Below are 22,052 nucleotides of genomic sequence, written 5' to 3' on the forward strand. Positions count from 1 at the left end.
CCCGGCCAAACCCAGACGACGCTGGGCCAATTGTGCGCCGCCCTATGGGACTCCCAATCACAGCCGGGTTGTGATACAGCCTGGATTCGAACCAGGGACTGTAGTGACGCCTCTTGCACTGAGATGCAGTGCCTTAGACACGCTGCACAACTTGGGAGTCCCAAAATATAGTCATAATATTAACAACAACAAAAACAGGACTGCTCAGAATCACTGTAATTGCTCTTTTAGGGACCCAGCGCTCCCCGTTCACCCGGCTCAGGCCTTGCTTTTAAGGCACAAAAGAGCAGGTGTGAAGGCCCCCCCTTCACTACTGACCCCCAGCCACACCTCGTGGTACCACCGTTCCCCATTCCACACTCAGCAGCCAGGCAGGCACACTCTAAAGCTATCAGATGCTTTTTTAGACACAATGGGAACATTAGCTTTGATTACTGAACTCTGGGTCTTTTATGGCCTGTCCCCCTGCGCTCTCCCCTCCCCTGTCCTTTCCCCCTCCCCATGCGATCCCCTGTCCTCCCCTCTCCCCTCCCCTGTCCTTTCCCCCTCCCCATGCGATCCCCTGTCCTCCCCTCTCCCCTCCCCCTCGCTTCAGCATTAGCTGCTTTGTCTCAGTCAGTGGTGAAGTTGGCAGGGCCACAGTGAAGTCAAACATCTCTGTCTCTTTTTTCCCGTTCTTTTTCTCTTTTTCTGTGATTGGCAAAGGCACTTCCTGCTAATAGAGCTACTTTTGAAAAGGGAGAGGAGAGAGGGGGCATAAGAAGTGTGTTGTGTTTTTTTAGGGAGCCCTGTGTTCTGCGTCTCGTGCTTATCCGGAGGTACAGGTGCAGTGTGGAGCCCGGGGCCCGGCCCCAGCCCTCCCTCCTCCCCTGGCCCCTGGGCTTTTGATCAGGCACTGCTAATGTGCACCCGTGCAACAAGCCGGCTTTGTGCCCCAAACTAAAGGGTGCAGTTTACTCTCTGTGCTCAACTCACGGGCCTGTGTGTGGCATGAGTGGAAAGTTTTACAGGGGATCAAAAAGCCACGAGAAGCTAATGAACACAGTTTGTTTTGTCTCTTTCACTGGCCAGAAAATGGGGACTGTGTTTTAGCCTCTCCTTACTCTTCATGACCCATGTGACCCGGGGGGGGGGGGGACAAATGAGGCAGCCCTAAAGAGATTCACTGTGTTGGCTGTGTCTTATCAATGATGAGCCTGTACACACTTCGGTTTCTCCTGTCTCGTTTTCTGCTTCTGCTTCTTCCCACGTCGATAGTCATCACATGAATCAAACGGGATTGAAAGGAGCCCCTATTGCTTTCATGTTTGCAGTAACCATAGCTACACACATTTAAATAGGTAAGCACATCTGAGTTCAATTTTTATTTTATTTTATTCCACCTCATTAATTTTATATGAACACAAAGTCACTGAATGAATCCAGAGGGAATGAGGCTGGCGATTCACCATATTTTCAAAGGGCTTATTTTTTTAAATGTATGTTCAAACCTATCCTTTGCCTGTGTTATTTTTTTAATTACATTCTTTGAATGAGAAATGTATATGGTGCCCAGATGCTCTTTTCTCCCTGCAGCGAGAGAGGAGAAGGTGTGGGTTTTACCAGAGTAGCTCATGAAGGAGAGCTTTGCATCCCTACAGACTGTGTTACATTATCAATTATGTCCCTCTTTGTGTGCCGTACAGCCAGGAAGGCCATCTCTGCTCTGCATTCTGACAGCTATATGTAAATTGCTGGCTGGGGGCAATGACTTCACAGAGAAGGTCACCCCTCTTCCCCTGGTGCACATAAATCAGTCTTTTATTCATTTTCACGTTTACAAGCGAAGAGGGAACCAGGAGAGCCGCGTTCACTAGGCAACCAGCAAGGAAGACTGACATCTCCAAAATTACCTGCGGACAGCAACTGCCAATTAGAGAGGCCCGGTTCCTGGACCAAGCAGTCACTACTACGTGTTGAGCCCCAGCCGGGCTCATTTTAATCATTCACACCATGGAGGAGGAGGTACTACTAGAACCAACGGTGTTACACACTCATGAGTTGGTGTTTTATCAGACATCATCGCTCTCCATTCCTCATCTCTTTCTCTGAGTGAAGTCTTTTCAGCACCGATTCCATTCCTCATCTCTTTCTCTGAGTGAAGTCTTTTCATTCCAGAACGAGGAAATATGTTTGAAATGATTTACTGTTTTGATTTAAAGCACAGCTTGTAACTGCTACTCCACTTCAAGAAATCAAACCAAATCAGTAAAAGCCATCCTTTCTGATGAACCCTGGCCTTCAGAGGGTAGCTAAACAGCTTTAACTAGACCCAGAGGACAACACCCCCCACCCCTTTCTCTCCTTTTCATTCCTCCCTCCATCCCTTTGTTACAGTTTGTCTTTATTACTTGTGCACTTTTGTCCAAACAGAATTCACTTTTTTAAAAACAATGAACCTCCAGCCCCACACTGAAACCCGTTGGCCAAAATGAAACATTTTATTTGCTAAACGCATTAAGAATCTCAAAACATGAAATACACGACAACCTCCGTCAAAACATACAACTTGTTATCTAAATCAAAAGTTATTTCAATCACTCGTTACACAATGACCCAATAAATACTAACTACCACAATCAATATACCCTAACATGGTTAACCCTCTGTATGTCTGGGCCATTTGTTGATACTATAAGTATAGTATGCACCATAAAAGGCAAGTAAACATAACAGCATGGCCTGTATTATTTTATCCCAAAATGATTTTACCAAAGATGACCAATTCAGAAAGAATATCCAGAAATAAAAGGCTTTGACCTTTTTCCATTTGAACTGAGAGCTGAACTGTCTTCCTCTATGGTCCCTCTACCTCTCCTCTCCTCTCCTCTACCTCTACCTCTCCTCTACCTCTCCTCTCATCTCCTCTCCTCTCCTCTACCTCTCCTCTCCTCTCCTCTACCTCTCCTCTCCTCTACCTCTCCTCTACCTCTACCTCTCCTCCTCTCCTCTCCTCTACCTCTACCTCTCCTCTCCTCTCCTCTACCTCTCCTCTCCTCTCCTCTACCTCTCCTTGACCTCTACCTCTCCCTTCCTTGATCTCTCCTCTCCTTGACCTCTCCTCTCCTTGACCTATCCTCTCCTTGACCTCTCCTCTCCTTGACCTCTCCTCTCCTCTACTTCTCCTTGATCTCTCCTCTCCTTGACCTCTCCTCTCCTCTACCTCTCCTCTCCTTGACCTCTCCTCTCCTTGACCTCTCCTCTACCTCTACCTCTCCTCTCCTCTACCTCTCCTCTCCTCTACCTCTCCTCTACCTCTCCTCTCCTCTACCTCTCCTCTCCTCTCCTTGACCTCTCCTCTCCTCTCCTTGACCTCTCCTCTCCTCTCCTTGACTTCTCCTCTCCTCTACCCCTCCTCTCCTCTACCTCTCCTCTCCTCTACCTCTCCTCTCCATTTCCTCTCCTCTCCTTGACCTCTCCTCTCCTTGACCTCTTACTCTGTCCACTCTTGCAAACAGCAACTCAGAGGTGACCTCTTTTATGCATGAATAAGGACTGATTGCTGATTGATACGTTTTGCAGAGAGAGAGAGAGAGAGAGAGAGAGAGAGAGAGAGAGAGAGAGAGAGAGAGAGAGAGAGAGAGAGAAAGAGAAAGAGAAAGAAAGAAAGAAAGAAAGAAAGAAAGAAAGAAAGGGAGAGAGAAAGATGTTTTATTTTATGCTGATGAGGGGGAATATCGGGGAAAAAATCAAAGCAGCTCAAGGACATCCTCTTGAGATGTTCTGTCTGATGTAAAAAAATAAATGCTCTAAAGTGAACTCTGTGGAAGTAAAATGCTGAGCTGAGCTGAACTGTGCTGAGCTGTGCTATAGGCAGGGCTGGGCAGGAGAGAGGATTTGATGTGCTGTTTGATTTGTTTGCCTGAAGTGCACTGTCCAGCACGCTTGTCGAGCAACCCCCCCCTCCCTCCTCCTCCACCCCACTCCCCCTTCAACCCCCCCCTTGATCCTCCTCCACCACTCCTCCTCCTCCCTCCTCCTCCCTCCTTCACCCACCCTCCTCCCTCCCCCCCCCCCCCTTTCCCTTTTGCTGGGCGGTGTTGAAGTGCTCAGAAATCAGAAATAAAGTGCTGTGCTCTGTAACTCACTTTGATTGGTCCGCTCTGCAGTCTCTGTGTGGGCTGGCAGCGGCTGATCCTCTCGCCTCGCGTCCACCGCTGATTCAGGAGCTCACCCCGAAACTCATTTTCTGAACCAGCCAAAAGAGAGGGGGGGCAATATAGGAGAAAAGAAGAAAGAGTCATTTTAAATAACAGGACAAGCAGAGAAACGAGGAGGAGGGGTGGGAGGAGGAATATAGTAAAGAGGGTGAGGAGGAGGGTGAGGAGGAGGGTGAGGAGGGTGAGGAGAGGAGGGTGATGGAGAGTGGGTGGGGGAGGTAGAAGGTGATGGAGAGGGGGTGGGGGAGGTAGAGGGTGATGGATAGGGTGTGGGGGAGGTAGAGGGTGATGGTGAGGGGGTGGGGGAGGTAGAGGGTGATGGAGAGGGGGTGGGGGAGGGGGGTGATGGAGAGGAGAAGGGGGAGGGTGATGGAGAGGAGAAGGGGGAAGGTGATGGAGAGGAGAAGGGGGAGGGTGATGGAGAGGGGGTGGGGGGTGATGGAGAGGGGGTGGGGAGGGTGATGGAGAGGGGGTGGGGGACGGTGATGGAGAGGTGAAGGGGGAGGGTGGTGGAGAGGGGGTGGGGCAGGGTAGGTTGGGACGGGGTGGGGCACTCAAGCATACTCCAGGCACTAAAGAAACAGAGCACACACACACGTCCCCAGCTGGAGTCTCTGTCAGTCTGCTATTCGAATCAATCACATTTGTATTGAGCTTTTCAGTAGTTGGGTGCATATGAGCAAGGTGGGGGGGAGGGGGTCAGTAAATAATGAATCATCCATAAATCAAGAGCTTTTTTCTCTCTTTTTTCATCAAGGTAATAGCTATTCAATTCATCACACATTACAGAATAGAAACAAGCTAAACTATTATTTAAAAAATGTTTTCTATCCTTGCAGTTTTTGGAGCTATGACTGAAATGATTGATCCACTGTGGAGCTGTCCACAGACATGTGGTTCTGAAGTGTCTTAAATAATGAGAGCATAGACCTTCACAGAATGTGAAGAAAAAAACTATTTGAGAAAAAAAGATCAAACTGTCACAGCTAACTAATGAAACCCTGAACTGCAAACATGTAAGATAATGCAAATCTGTACGAAACTACTCTTCATTACATTTTCACACTTAGTGTCTTCAATGTGGCCAGGGGGTAAAGAAGCTAGCACCCAACCACCCTGCTCCTACCACCCAACCACCCTGCTCCTAGCATCCAACCACCCTGCTCCTAGCACCCAACCACCCTGCTCCTAGCACCCAACCACCCTGCTCCTAGCACCCAACCACCCTGCTCCTAGCACCCAATCACCCTGCTCCTAGCACCCAACCACCCTGCTCCTAGCATCCAACCACCCTGCTCCTACCATCCAACCACCCTGCTCCTAACACCCAACCACCCTGCTCCTAACACCCAACCGCCCTGCTCCTAGCACCCAACCACCCTGCTCCTAACACCCAACCACCCTGCTCCTAGCACCTAACCACCCTGCTCCTAACACCCAACCACCCTGCTCCTAGCACCCTCCTGCCCTGTCTCCTCTCTCCCAATCTGGTGAATTTCCTGAGCAGTGAGTGTCTGTCCTGAAGTCCCATCTGTCTCTACCCGGGCATGGGGACTGAGACCTGCAACCAGAGCTCCTACGGAGAGGGAGTGGCACAGCCTGGCACGGCCTGGCACGGCCTGGCACAGCCCAAGTCAAACTAACTGTTCCACAACTAAAACACACTCAGACTCTTCTGTCACCTGTATCAATTTTGACTATCTCTCCACCTCTTTCCATCTTCTCAACTGTTCAACTTCCTCCTATCTTCTCTTTCCTGGACCTCTTACCCTCTGTCTAGTTATGTAATGAATGCAGTGACATAACATGAGCTGTTATATATAAACATATAGGAGTATCAGTCACAGCCCACTACACGTCTCAGAGATAGCAGACAGACAGCATCTATCCTACAGTCACAGCCCAGTCCCTGTTTCAGAGATAGCAGACAGACAGCACCTACAGTCACAGCCCAGTCCTCGTCTCAGAGATAGCAGACAGACAGCACCTACAGTCACAGCCCAGTCCTCGTCTCAGAGATAGCAGACAGACAGTGAGAAAACAAAAGGCTGTTTCCATGTCAGAGCAGTCCCGAGCCCCCCCCTCTTCCTTAACCCACATCCCTCCTCCCTCCTCCCTCCCCCCCCCAACACAGCACAGCACAACACAGCACAACACAGCACAGCCCAACACAGCACAACCCAACGCACCCCAACACAGCACAGCACAACCCAACGCACCCCAACACAGCACAGCACAACCCTACGCACCCCAACACAGCACAACCCAACGCACCCCAACACAGCACAGCACAACACAGCACAACCCAACACAGCACAGCACAACCCAAAACAGCACAACCCAACGCACCCCAACACAGCACAACCCAACGCACCCCAACACAGCACAACCCAACGCACCCCAACACAGCACAGCACAACACAGCACAACCCAACACAGCACAACCCAACGCACCCCAAAACAGCACAACCCAACGCACCCCAACACAGCACAACACAGCACAACACAGCACAACCCAACGCACCCCAACACAATGCTTCCTTATCAACTTTCCTCCTTAGAAAAGTGATGACAACAATAATGCTGTTCATCTCAATTCAAAGGGCTTTATTGTCGTGGGGAAACATACAGTGAGCTCCAACAGTATTGGGACAGAAATACAGCGAGATATATACAGAGATAATGTACAGCTCCAACAGTATTGGGACAGAAATACAGCGAGATATATACAGAGATAATGTACAGCTCCAACAGTATTGGGACAGTGACAGAAATACAGCGAGATATATACAGAGATAATGTACAGCTCCAACAGTATTGGGACAGTGACAGAAATACAGCGAGATATATACAGAGATAATGTACAGCTCCAACAGTATTGGGACAGTGACAGAAATACAGCGAGATATATACAGAGATAATGTACAGCTCCAACAGTATTGGGACAGTGACACTTTGTTGTTGTTTTGGGTCTGTACTCCTGCACTTCAGGTTTGAAATGATACAATGACTATGAGGTTAAAGTTGCAGACTGACAGCTTTAATTTGAGGGTATATTCATCCATACTGGATGAATCGTTTAGAAATTACAGCACTTTTTGTACATAGTCCCCCCCATTTTAGGGGACCAAAAGTATTGGGACAAATTCACTTATATGTGTATTAAAGTAGTCAAAAGTTTTGTATTTGTTCCCATATTCCTAGCACACAATGATTACTTCAAGCTTGTGACTCTACAAACTTGCTGTTTGTTTTGGCTGTAATTTCAGATTATTTTGTGCCCAATAGAATGAATGGTAAATAATATATTGTGTCATTATGTAGTCACTTTTATTGTAAATAAGAATAGGATTCAACACTTCTACATTAATGTGGATGCTACCATGATTACGGATAATCCTTGTGAATAATGATGAGTGAGAAAGTTACAGACGCACAATGCTAACCTCCCTGATATTGTAATTCTGAGAGGTTAGCACGTATTTGGGTAAAGTGGTTGTTCCACTGGATATCATAAGGTGAATGCACCAATTTGTAAGTCGCTCTGGATAAGAGCGTCTGCTAAATGACTTAAATGTAAATGTAAATGTATGATATTTATGCATCTATAACTTTCTCCCTCATCATATCTAATCCTGACGTCCATCCTGGAAAGGCTTGCTCCTTGCTAAAGTCCACTCACCCTGTTCTAAAGGAGAATATCAGGGTTTTTTAAAGCAGGAGATCAGGTGATGTTCACTGTGAATTCAATTACTGCCATCTCGTAATTCAGTAGTGAGAGAGATGGAAAGTTGACAATTAATTGGTTGTCAGGGGACGTTCATTTCAGAGACAGTAGAGAAAGGCAAGTGAATTAAAATGTACAATGACTGAAGGAATGAAAATGCAATCTTCAAATGGGTGACATGGCCTTTTCAAATCTCAAATATATATATTTTTTCAGGATAGTGACAAACTATCTAGCTAGAGACAAACTCAGACAAATCACATTTAGCAGAAAAAAATATATGGGGTAATAACATTTGGGGGGGAGATTGGAACAAAGACAGATACTAAATCCATAGTTAGATTAAATACCAGAGTATGCTGTTACAATAATCCAAAACGGGCCAGCTGTACACCCCTGGTAGAGTTAAGCAGGATTTAGAGATAACTTTGTGTGATTACTGACGACCTAGACAAGGCTCTTAACAAAAGTGGAGAAATGATAAGTTCTGTACAAACATAACATCATACACTAGCTGCACGCACATATAAATAACAACAACAACAATCATTATAATCCATTCATGAAAAGTATTAATATATGAAGTAATTTAATCCTACTAAATGTAATATGGATTTAAAAAAAAATGTACATTAAACTATTAATATTCGATAGAAATTGTCAAGAATAAGACCGTTCCAGAAGGTCAAAAGCAAACAGACCTTACAGTAAACGAAACTAATAAAATAATGTTTGTCAGAATGAGACAAAGTGCCTTTGAGAAGGACAGAGGGTCTCCCACAGAGGAAGCAGTCTGAAGGACATCACAGCTCCATGGAAACCAGGTTTGGGAGGAGCCATAAGGAAACCATAAACAACAAGAGAGATCGAGCCATACTCATTCGATATTCCCGACACTTTTACCGGTTTCTTTTTTTACAGTTATGATATGGGCTAAACGAGAACAGCTCTGCGCCTGAAAGCCGTTGTTGACGGTGTTAAAAGCCGTTGTTGACGGTGTTAAAAGCCTCTTGATAAATGCTGAAAAGACTGTTGTTATTAATAAGCCTTCCTTACTAAAGAATTAAAGTATTTCCTAATCATGCTACATTCAGAGTTATCATTTCTGAAGGCACACTTGTCGGTATCGTGTCGGTATCGCATACAAAAAAAAGAGTCTGAGGCCTTTTAGAGTAGATTTTAGTTCTAAAATGACCATAACGGAATACTCCAACTGCTTAACAATCATTATTCCAAGGTTGTTGTTATAAATGGCACTTCTCTCTATATTGACTGCTTGGACGACCCTGACCCTTGGCTCTATCGCTCAGATTTCTGATATGCTTTGAATGACGAGGGCGCAATTTGGCCCAGCTGCTCCTCTCGACGTGTTTATTTCACTCCCCTCTCTGATCCCGTGGCACCTGCTGCCAGCACCACGGGCGATGGGAGCATTTCAACTCGTGATAAGAGTTCAATCAGCATCCAGGATCCAAACTTAGATCCGAATGTACCGTTTTATAATAACAAATATTCATATTCATAAATCAAACAATCAAAGCTTTACTAGTTTATACGAGGTCTATGAAATATAATACTATATAAAGCAATTAAAAACACAGGATACTCTTCAGTTATTATCTTCAAAACATATATTTGTCACGCATGTATTTAGGCTTACTATAAATTGTGTAAAAGTAGCCTAGAATAAACTAGGCTATTTGGCTATTACAGAGAAAAGAAACACAATGTAGATTCTCTCTCTGTGTATATATATATACATATACAGTGGGGAGAACAAGTATTTGATACACTGCCGATTTTGCAGGTTTTCCTACTTACAAAGCATGTAGAGGTCTGTAATTTTTATCATAGGTACACTTCAACTGTGAGAGACGGAATCTAAAACAAAAATCCCGAAAATCACATTGTATGATTTTTAAGTAATTAATTAGCATTTTATTGCATGACATAAGTATTTGATCACCTACCAACCAGTAAGAATTCCGGCTCTCACAGACCTGTTAGTTTTTCTTTAAGAAGCCCTCCTGTTCTCCACTCATTACCTGTATTAACTGCACCTGTTTGAACTCGTTACCTGTATAAAAGACACCTGTCCACACACTCAATCAAACAGACTCCAACCTCTCCACAATGGCCAAGACCAGAGAGCTGTGTAAGGACATCAAGGATAAAATTGTAGACCTGCACAAGGCTGGGATGGGCTACAGGACAATAGGCAAGCAGCTTGGTGAGAAGGCAACAACTGTTGGCGCAATTATTAGAAAATAGAAGAAAATAGAAGAAGTTCAAGATGATGGTCAATCACCCTCGGTCTGGGGCTCCATGCAAGATCTCACCTCGTGGGGCATCAATGATCATGAGGAAGGTGAGGGATCAGCCCAGAACTACACGGCAGGACCTGGTCAATGACCTGAAGAGAGCTGGGACCACAGTCTCAAAGAAAACCATTAGTAACACACTACGCCGTCATGGATTAAAATCCTGCAGCGCACACAAGGTCCCCCTGCTCAAGCAGGCGCATGTCCAGGCCCGTCTGAAGTTTGCCAATGACCATCTGGATGATCCAGAGGAGGAATGGGAGAAGGTCATGTGGTCTGATGATTCAAAAATAGAGCTTTTTGGTCTAAACTCCACTCGCCGTGTTTGGAGGAAGAAGAAGGATGAGTACAACCCCAAGAACACCATCCCAACCGTGAAGCATGGAGGTGGAAACATCATTCTTTGGGGATGCTTTTCTGCAAAGGGGACAGGACGACTGCACCGTATTGAGGGGAGGATGGATGGGGCCATGTATTGCGAGATCTTAGCCAACAACCTCCTTCCCTCAGTAAGAGCATTGATGATGGGTTGTGGCTGGGTCTTCCAGCATGACAACGACCCGAAACACACAGCCAGGGCAACTAAGGAGTGGCTCCGTAAGAAGTATCTCAAGGTCCTGGAGTGGCCTAGCCAGTCTCCAGACCTGAACCCAATAGAAAATCTTTGGAGGGAGCTGAAAGTCCGTATTGCCCAGCGACAGCCCCGAAACCTGAAGGATCTGGAGAAGGTCTGTATGGAGGAGTGGGCCAAAATCCCTGCTGCAGTGTGTGCAAACCTGGTCAAGAACTACAGGAAACGTATGATCTCTGTAATTGCAAACAAAGGATTCAGTACCAAATATTAAGTTCTGCTTTTCTGATGTATCAAATACTTATGTCTTGCAATAAAATGCTAATTAATTACTTAAAAATCATACAATGTGATTTTCTGGATTTTTGTTTTAGATTCCGTCTCTCACAGTTGAAGTGTACCTATGATAAAAATTACAGACCTCTACATGCTTTGTAAGTAGGAAAACCTGCAAAATCGGCAGTGTATCAAATACTTGTTCTCCCCACTGTATATATATATAAAGTGATCTACCTACCATGGACCGGCTGCAATTTCGTTATAATAAACTTAGACATTGTTGCCCACATCAATCTGCCACTGCTGTAGCAAAGTAACTCAAATATAATATTTTATTCGACGGCGTTATAATGTTCACTATAGGACTAGTAGTATAGTTGCTTTGTGTCAGCAAAGTAACCCCCCCCCCCCCCCCCCCCCCACCCCACCCCCTCATAGAAAAGTAGCGATACTAGTAATAGATAGTAGTGGTAGCAGCAGTCGCCAGGTAGTGAAGCATGCGGTCGTTCTCGGGAGAGACCAGCATGTTTACTGTAGGCTACAGCTGTTCAAACTTTCGACCAGAGGACATTTTCATAATGGCCTAGTATTTCATTCTCATCCTCCATCTTAGGCGCAGGTGCTTTGACAGTCCGCTTGGCCATCTAAGCAGAGAGAGCGGCTTAATTCTAAACAACATGCCATACATACACTGACTCAAACCAGATCAGTAGGAAAAAGCGAAAGTAAACATAGCAGACAGAAGCCGGCGAAATAGATTTAGGAACGGACACGTTGAGTGTTACCGGACTTTCAAATCAAAAATAACATTATAAGGACTTTTATCTGCGCATCTGACCAAGGACGCCTGACATTTGAAGGGAGCATCTCTGTTTTCTGCTGCACATCAAATGGCCACCCCTCCTCTATCCTCCTCCATCCACACGCTTGGCTGGGACTCCTGTGCAACGCAGATTGTTCGACCTTAATTACACACAGCCATATGGAACTAACGAACACCCAGTAAAGCGAGTTTGGCTAAATAATTCACTGGATAGTCAGCCAGAATAAAATAGACAAAATAGTGATAAAACCATTTAAGTGGTCAACTGCGTAATAGCAAAGTAACAGCGATTGATGAAGCTCGAATCTATTTCAAAGACAAAGTGATATCAAAGCAAAAGGATAGAAATCGAAGGAGCACTATTGCACATTCAACACCTGTGTTTCGAGATCAAAGCAGATTTACGTTTTTTAGAGTTGGTTTTGCAGGAAACACAATGACTAAACTATACGCACACAAGCAGAGTCACAGCCAAAAGTGCGAAAATATCAGCGAGATTACAAAAGAGAGCGCCATAGTTGATTCATTTGGACTACTCGCTATTATTTTTGTATGCTAAATAGATATCCGTTTCTGTTTTAATAAAGGCTTATTCTCCCAAATACAGTAATGTCAACAAATAGCCTATACACGTCAGATTGTAGAAGCCTAATTGCCTTGCCGAGGAAATATCATTGCAGGAAAGAAGGTTACACAAAAGGCCATATCCTGATCCTAAAAAAGTAAACCTTGATTGCAAAGGGCAGGTACATCCTATAAATCCAGAAACATAAACTACAAACTGTGAAATATGACAAATAAAACACTATCAAGTCACCGCCACATTCACTCCATCCTCCTGGGTACCAACTCTAAATGCATGATACCAACGATGCTGAAACGAACGGCTATACAAATAGTGTAACATTAAAGTTGTACAAAACCATGTATACATTGGTTTTTATACATTTTCAATTGTTAAATCATTTTTTTTTTTGTAGACTACGCAGAGTGAAGAACAATAATGTGTTATTACCTGAATCTCTAAATATTCCCTTAGGATTTTCCCTATACGTCTTCCTCGTGTTTTGGGGTGAGTTCAGTTCGTTGTCAAGTAGTTTGGTGGACGATGTCCTCAGTTACAGCTAAAAAAAAAAAAAAAACATATTCTAGTCCGGTAGCCTATAATATCCAGATGTCGATCAGTGAAAACGCGAGCGCAAGACGGCCTCCTGAAAAGGGCGACAGCGCCGAGCTCCAGATCAAGGCGTTGAATGTTACTTGTTTGTAAGCAAAAACATGGCTTCATTTGCCTTTGTCAGCGAGAAATCGTAATATTGACTTACCTTTCCCACATGAGCCATTGTCCCCCCCTCCCCCCATCCCCCCATCCCACCCCTTTCCGCCCTTTGCCATGACATCACGAAAGCTGTAGTAAAAGCGAGCGCATCAGATGGGCAGGGCTTTAGGTAGCCCCACTATAATTCAATGGGCATGTATAGCCTACGCTCTCTCTCTCTCTCTCTCTCTCTCTCACACACACACACACACACACACACACACACACACACACACACACACACACACACACACACACACACACACACACACACACACACACACACACACACACACACACACCACTATTATTTAGTCGAAGAAAACATTTTGATTAGCATTTATAAGCTTTTATTAGAAAAAATATATATACAGTATTTAAATAGCCTAGTAATGAACAATTCTTACACATCTATATAATCTATATAATCCGATACTCTTTCTATCAAGGAGGATATACTGGCTTTACAATGAAGGCCCACCAATACCAGCATGAGCTTATTTTCCGCCTAGAGATATATCTTGATACTCCATAAAAGCATGCATACCTTTCAGTTGTCATCTTCTCCCCCCCCCCCCCACACACACACACACACACACAACTCATTGGAGGTGGTACTGTGCAATAACTCACACAATGGACACTTCTGGGGCAGGGAATTTATGTATGCCCTTAGTATGTGTTGCTGGGGATGACACAATCTGATCATTTGTTCGTTTCGAGTACATATGGGAAGTGGCTTTTCGAAAAACACAGAGTAGACTAAGTAAGTCTCCGTGGAAAATAGAAATAGGCTTTAGTTAAAAAAAACTTTAACGGAACTAAATAGTGTTGTAAAAAAAAAAAACATTATTGAAATTCAAATAATAATAACACACGATGATAAAACTTTAACATTTCAATTTCTATCACATAAAATGTATATCTTGAGTGAAACTTTGCCATATGCACAAACGTATTAATGGTGATTGCAGCATTCTTGTGGCAGTGATTAAATATTGGGCCTATTTCTGTGTGGGCCACTTGCCATTCTGCAAATAGAGACCTGTAAATATTATAGCATTTTACAACTTGGAATCAGTCCCAAATGTTGCATACACCGTGGTTTTCGTTTGCTGTTTGGAACCATTAGTGAAAATGACAACCATACATTACAAGCCATTTGAGAATAGTCCCCACAAATGGCTTCTTTTATCTCGTCTCTTCACAACGGGCACGTAGGGAATATTCAAAAAGCCAACCTTCAGCTTTCAGAAATTCTATTAAATTCTTATCTCTTTGCAGCAGGCAGTTTTTATTTTTTTACAATCCCATTGTTATGCATTGGAGCTGAAATCAATCACTGGCGTAGCGCACGCCGCATCACTACGGTTTCAGTTGTGCGGCTCAGAGCAAGGCGCTAGTCAACACAACAGCATCAACAATCGAGTAAACAAAAGACAGAAACAAAAAATCCGCTTCGCCACCCGTGATCCGAGAAATACACTCCTGAGAAAGCTCATGAGAAGCCAGGTGAAGGCCCACTGCTGAAGTGTATGTGTGTGACATAATCTACCCTTTGAGAGGATTTTAAGAATCACATGGTTGAAAACGCACACGCGCACACACGCACGCACACACACACACACACACACACACACACACACACACACACACACACACACACACACAGCAAAAAGGCTACAGTAAGTTTGAACTTTTCCTGTATGAATTCAGGACCCGAGATAGATCGTTTTCCCTTTCGCCCTCTATAGTTTCAGTACCTTGGACAGCAGTGCGTGCTCAATACGTTTCTTCTGTAAAACTCACCGAATTGAATTGTCTTTCCAGCATATGACAAGCTTGACAACATTTCTATGGGGCTACATCTTGCAACAAAGGCTAAATTACTTTTGTCTATTGATGTGCACAATATTAGGCCCATCAGTGTATAGCCTAAATATGGTTTCATATACATTTCCTATCATAACGTACCAATAAACGTGAGTGATTCGACTAGCCTAAGTAAATATATTCCTTCAAAATAGCCCTATTCTGATAGCTTATGTTTGCATTATTCATACTGATACCCTAATCCAAACTTTTACTTTGTGTGCCCACGGTTTTATTAAAAACTTCCCCAAAAGTTTCGAGAAACAACTCCATTGTTTTTCCCAACTCAATGACCCCAGAGCAGTTCGTCGGTTACCAGCTGGTAAACTTTTTTTTTCTAAAAACCGATTGCAGCTCGTCAATGGTCTCGTCGCTCCAGACTACAATTAGTCCGGTGGCTATATTGTGACGGGCCCATGGTCAGTAAACATATTGCATAGGGTGGCAGCTGAAGGGAGGAGGTGGAGAAGTCCCTCGACAGATGGAACAATCTGACAGACAACAAGAGAAAGTTTTAATATGCCTGCAGCCTGGGATGGCATTGTCCCCACGGTAGGTTACACGTCCCCGGAGGATTAGACTGGCCTTTGTCTGGGGAAAGTCTTCCGGGGTTAGGGGGTTTACATTTCGGTTATTCGAAGGTTCATCACATGTTTTAAGGAAAATATGTAGGCTATTTATAAATAAAACATTATAATCTGTGAAATTGTGTATGTTTTGGTGAGCAAGAACCTGTCGTTTAAAAGTAGGAAAGGGCAAACATTTATCTCTGAGTAAATCAACTACATTATCGGAATAATAAAAAGCAACGGTCTGAGTTGAATCAAGAAGTAATACCAGTCTTCTAGACTTTGAGGGATGTATCATTTTGATTTAAGAAAAAAAAAAACTAAATTATTGTCACTATCATGTCCCTATAGGCCTAGGCAAAAAAAGAAAATAAATAATAATTAAAATGCTACTAAATAATAACATGACCACAAAATGGCAGTTAGTAGCTACAGTCCACAAACAAATACCGAACAGTTCAGTAGGCTAAACGCATTATCAATACTATTTGTTTGAGTTGTGTGCTACAGTGTCGCCCACTCTTACATTGGAACCTCGAAAATCACAAACAGCATTACTTTCTAGCCTGCATCACACAAACAACTCATGTTAAAAACACCTGTTCAACCCAAGTACGGTACCTGTCAATATGAAACAGAATACTAGGTTACTTTACTAACCTAGAAAAGTGCGACACAGCTTCATGTTTGCGGTCCCCTCCTGTCCCACACGCGACTGTCAATTACTGAGATGTTAACTTCTCTGGAAAAAAAGTTGTAGTAAACTTTGTTCAACTTGTACAGGGATAGGGAAGGGGAATGGGGCTATTGCAGTTAGCCCAGGCCAAACCAATCAGATGGGGCTGTGCAAAGAATTATATTTGACTGCTGCAAACTCCCTTAGCCAATCGCAGCCGGTCACTCTCAGCTTTCAACACAAATGCTCAACGGCTTAAGAACTCTAACACAAAGGACACTTGGTACGCACGCCTGGTCTGGACAGACCACTACTGGGACTCAAATACTCCGCATTATTTTATGGAAACTTTCGTTTTCAAAACCTTTTTCTTTTTTTATCTTTTTTATCTTGAACTTTACCTTCGAAGTCTTTTTGAGCAAGATCCTGTATATACTGTTTATATAACCTAACTCACATATTCTCAGCTCTTAAGTAGATAACAACATGGTAACAAGCATCTGGTTTTATTTGTCTAAATAGCCCATCATATTACAACTACCACAACAACAACAACAACAACAACCACAACATCAACTACCACAACAACAACAACAACAACAACAACAACAACAACCACAACATCAACTACCACAACATCAACTACCACAACAACAACAACAACAACAACAACAACCACAACATCAACTACCACAACATCAACTACCACAACAACAACAACAACAACAACCACAACAACAACAACATCTATGACAACAACAACCACAAAATCAACCAAAACATCAACAACAACTACCACAACAACCACAACATCAACAACAACTACCACAACAACAACAACAACAACAACAACAACAACAACAACAACAACAACAACCACAATACCAACAACAATAACTACCACAACAACCACCACAACGACAACAACAACTACCACAAAAACTACCACAACGACAACAACAACTACCACAAAAACTACCACAACAACCAAAACAACAACAACAACACCAACAACAACAACCACAACATCAACAACAACTACCAAACAAATTCCACACCAACAACTACCACAAAATCAACAACAACTACCACAACACCGTCTACCACAACAACAACAACAACGACAACAACTACAATAACAACCACAACATCAACAACTACCACAATAATAACAACAACAACTACCACAACAACTACCACAACAACAACAATAACTACCACCTCCACCACCACCACCACCTCAACCTCCACCATCACTACCACCACCACCACCACCTCAACCTCCACCATCATTACCACCACTACCACCTCCACCACCACCTCCCCCTCCACCACCTCCACCACTACCACCACCACTACCACCTCCACCACCACTACCACCTCCACCACCACCTCCCCCTCCACCACCTCCACCACCACTACCTCTACCACCACTACCACCTCCACCACCACTACCACCTCCACCACCTCCACCACCACCTCCCCCTCCACCATCACCACTACAACCTCCACCACCACTACCACCACCCCCTCCACCCCTCCACCACCTCCACCACCTCCACCACCACCTCCCCCTCCACCATCACCACTACTACCACCTCCACCTCCACCAGCACTACCACCTCCCCCCCACCACCTCCACCTCCACCACCACTACCACCTCCACCTCCATCTCCACCAGCACTACCACCTGACCCCAACTTCCACTACCTCCACCACCACCTCCACCACCTCCTCCACCACCACCACCACCACCACCACCACCACCACTACTACCTCTACCTCCACCACCACCACCACCTCCACCACCACCACCACCATCTCCACCACCTCCACCTCCACGAATTACCACCACTACCACCTCCACCACCACTTCCACCTCCACCACTACCACCACTACCACCCCCACCACCACCACCTCCACCACCACCACTACCACCCCCACCACCACCACCACCACCACCATCTCCACCTCCACCACCACCACCCCCACCACCACCACCACCACCACCATCTCCACCTCCACCACCACCACCTCCACCTCCACCACCACCACCTCCACCACCACCACCTCCACCTCCACCACCTCCACCACCACCACCACCACTACCACCATCAATGCTTTCTTAATTAACCAGGAAATCAATAGTTATTTCAGCTTTTTTATCAAGTTTTGCTTGGTGACTCATTGAATCTGCTTTGGTAGTACACCCCTCAGGCGATGAGTCACTGTCATTCTGCAACCCTATGGGATGAAAGCCTTTAGCCTGCACTTCACAACATCTATCAACAACCAACTCTGTTTTTCAGATCAATAAATGCACTATGCTTTTTATAATGCTTCAGCATATTACTATTACTATTACTATTACTACATATTACTATAACACTGCCTACCATATTACTATTACTATACTACATATTACTATAACACTGCCTACCATATTACTATTACTATACTATATATTACTATAACACTGCCTACCATATTACTATATTACTATACTATACTATATATTACTATAACACTGCCTACCATATTACTATTACTATTACTATACTACATATTACTATAACACTGCCTGCCATATTACTATATTACTATATTACTATTACTATATATTACTATAACACTGCCTGCCATATTACTATATTACTATATTACTATTACTATATATTACTATAACACTGCCTGCCATATTACTATATTACTATATTACTATTACTATATATTACTATAACACTGCCTGCCATATTACTATATTACTATATTACTATAACTATATATTACTATAACACTGCCTGCCATACTACTATATTACTATACTATACTATATATTACTATAACACTGCCTGCCATATTACTATATTACTATTACTATACTATATATTACTATAACACTGCCTGCCATATTACTATATTACTATACTATACTATATATTACTATAACACTGCCTACCATATTACTATATTACTATTACTATATATTACTATAACACTGCCTGCCATATTACTATATTACTATATTACTATTACTATATATTACTATAACACTGCCTGCCATATTACTATATTACTATATTACTATTACTATATATTACTATAACACTGCCTGCCATATTACTATATTACTATATTACTATAACTATATATTACTATAACACTGCCTGCCATACTACTATATTACTATACTATACTATATATTACTATAACACTGCCTGCCATATTACTATTACTATACTATATATTACTATAACACTGCCTACCATATTAATATATTACTATTACTATATATTACTATAACACTGCCTGCCATATTACTATATTACTATTACTATACTATATATTACTATAACACTGCCTGCCATATTACTATTACTATACTATATATTACTATAACACTGCCTACCATATTACTATATTACTATACTATACTATATATTACTATAACACTGCCTACCATATTACTATATTACTATTACTATACTATATATTACTATAACACTGCCTGCCATATTACTATATTACTATACTATATATTACTATAACACTGCCTACCATATTACTATTACTATTACTATACTATATATTACTATAACACTGCCTGCCATATTACTATTACTATACTATATATTACTATAACACTGCCTACCATATTACTATTACTATTACTATACTATATATTACTATAACACTGCCTGCCATATTACTATTACTATACTATATATTACTATAACACTGCCTACCATATTACTATATTACTATACTATACTATATATTACTATAACACTGCCTGCCATATTACTATTACTATACTATATATTACTATAACACTGCCTACCATATTACTATTACTATTACTATACTATATATTACTATAACACTGCCTGCCATATTACTATTACTATACTATATATTACTATAACACTGCCTGCCATATTACTATATTACTATTACTATACTATATATTACTATAACACTGCCTGCCATATTACTATATTACTATTACTATACTATATATTACTATAACACTGCCTGCCATATTACTATTACTATACTATATATTACTATAACACTGCCTACCATATTACTATTACTATACTATATATTACTATAACACTGCCTGCCATATTACTATTACTATACTATATATTACTATAACACTGCCTACCATATTACTATATTACTATTACTATACTATATATTACTATAACACTGCCTGCCATATTACTATATTACTATTACTATACTATATATTACTATAACACTGCCTACCATATTACTATTACTATTACTATACTATATATTACTATAACACTGCCTGCCATATTACTATATCACTATTACTATACTATATATTACTATAACACTGCCTGCCATATTACTATATTACTATTACTATACTATATATTACTATAACACTGCCTACCATATTACTATTACTATTACTATACTATATATTACTATAACACTGCCTGCCATATTACTATATTACTATTACTATACTATATATTACTATAACACTGCCTACCATATTACTATTACTATACTATATATTACTATAACACTGCCTGCCATATTACTATATTACTATTACTATACTATATATTACTATAACACTGCCTACCATATTACTATTACTATACTATATATTACTATAACACTGCCTGCCATATTACTATATTACTATTACTATACTATATATTACTATAACACTGCCTGCCATATTACTATATTACTATTACTATTACTATATATTACTATAACACTGGCTACCATATTACTATTACTATTACTATACTATATATTACTATAACACTGCCTACCATATTACTATTACTATTACTATACTATACTATATATTACTATAACACTGCCTACCATATTACTATTACTATTACTATTACTATACTATATAGTACTATAACACTGCCTACCATATTACTATATTACTATACTATACTATATATTACTATAACACTGCCTACCATATTACTATTACTATTACTATTACTATATATTACTATAACACTGCCTGCCATATTACTATATTACTATTACTATACTATATATTACTATAACACTGCCTGCCATATTACTATATTACTATTACTATTACTATAACACTGCCTGCCATATTACTATATTACTATTACTATACTATATATTACTATAACACTGCCTGCCATATTACTATTACTATACTATATATTACTATAACACTGCCTTCCATATTACTATTACTATACTATATATTACTATAACACTGCCTGCCATATTACTATTACTATACTATATATTACTATAACACTGCCTGCCATATTACTATTACTATACTATATATTACTATAACACTGCCTGCCATATTACTATTACTATACTATATATTACTATAACACTGCCTGCCATATTACTATTACTATACTATATATTACTATAACACTGCCTGCCATATTACAATTACTATACTATATATTACTATAACACTGCCTGCCATATTACTATTACTATACTATATATTACTATAACACTGCCTGCCATATTACTATATTACTATTACTATTACTATAACACTGCCTGCCATATTACTATATTACTATTACTATACTATATATTACTATAACACTGCCTGCCATATTACTATTACTATACTATATATTACTATAACACTGCCTACCATATTACTATATTACTAT

General features: G+C 41.7%; 1 protein-coding gene across 7 annotated transcripts in view; it reads right to left on the reverse strand.

The window, feature by feature from the left end:
• The window catches only part of LOC139543048 (myelin transcription factor 1-like), a 147,486-nt gene that overhangs the window by 36,770 nt on the left and 88,664 nt on the right, over positions 1-22,052 (reverse strand). For 5 of the 7 annotated variants that reach the window (XM_071349163.1, XM_071349167.1, XM_071349164.1 and 2 more), the window contains exon 2: positions 4,128-4,228. In XM_071349163.1, the coding sequence (XP_071205264.1) occupies positions 4,128-4,228 (101 nt within the window). Of the gene's footprint in view, positions 1-4,127; positions 4,229-12,935; positions 13,264-16,339; positions 16,491-22,052 lie in introns of those variants that run through there. The other 2 variants (XM_071349165.1, XM_071349168.1) reach the window with 2 other exon arrangements.

Source organism: Salvelinus alpinus, chromosome 17 (genome assembly GCF_045679555.1).
Source record: "Salvelinus alpinus chromosome 17, SLU_Salpinus.1, whole genome shotgun sequence".
Taxonomy (NCBI): Eukaryota; Metazoa; Chordata; class Actinopteri; order Salmoniformes; family Salmonidae; genus Salvelinus; species Salvelinus alpinus.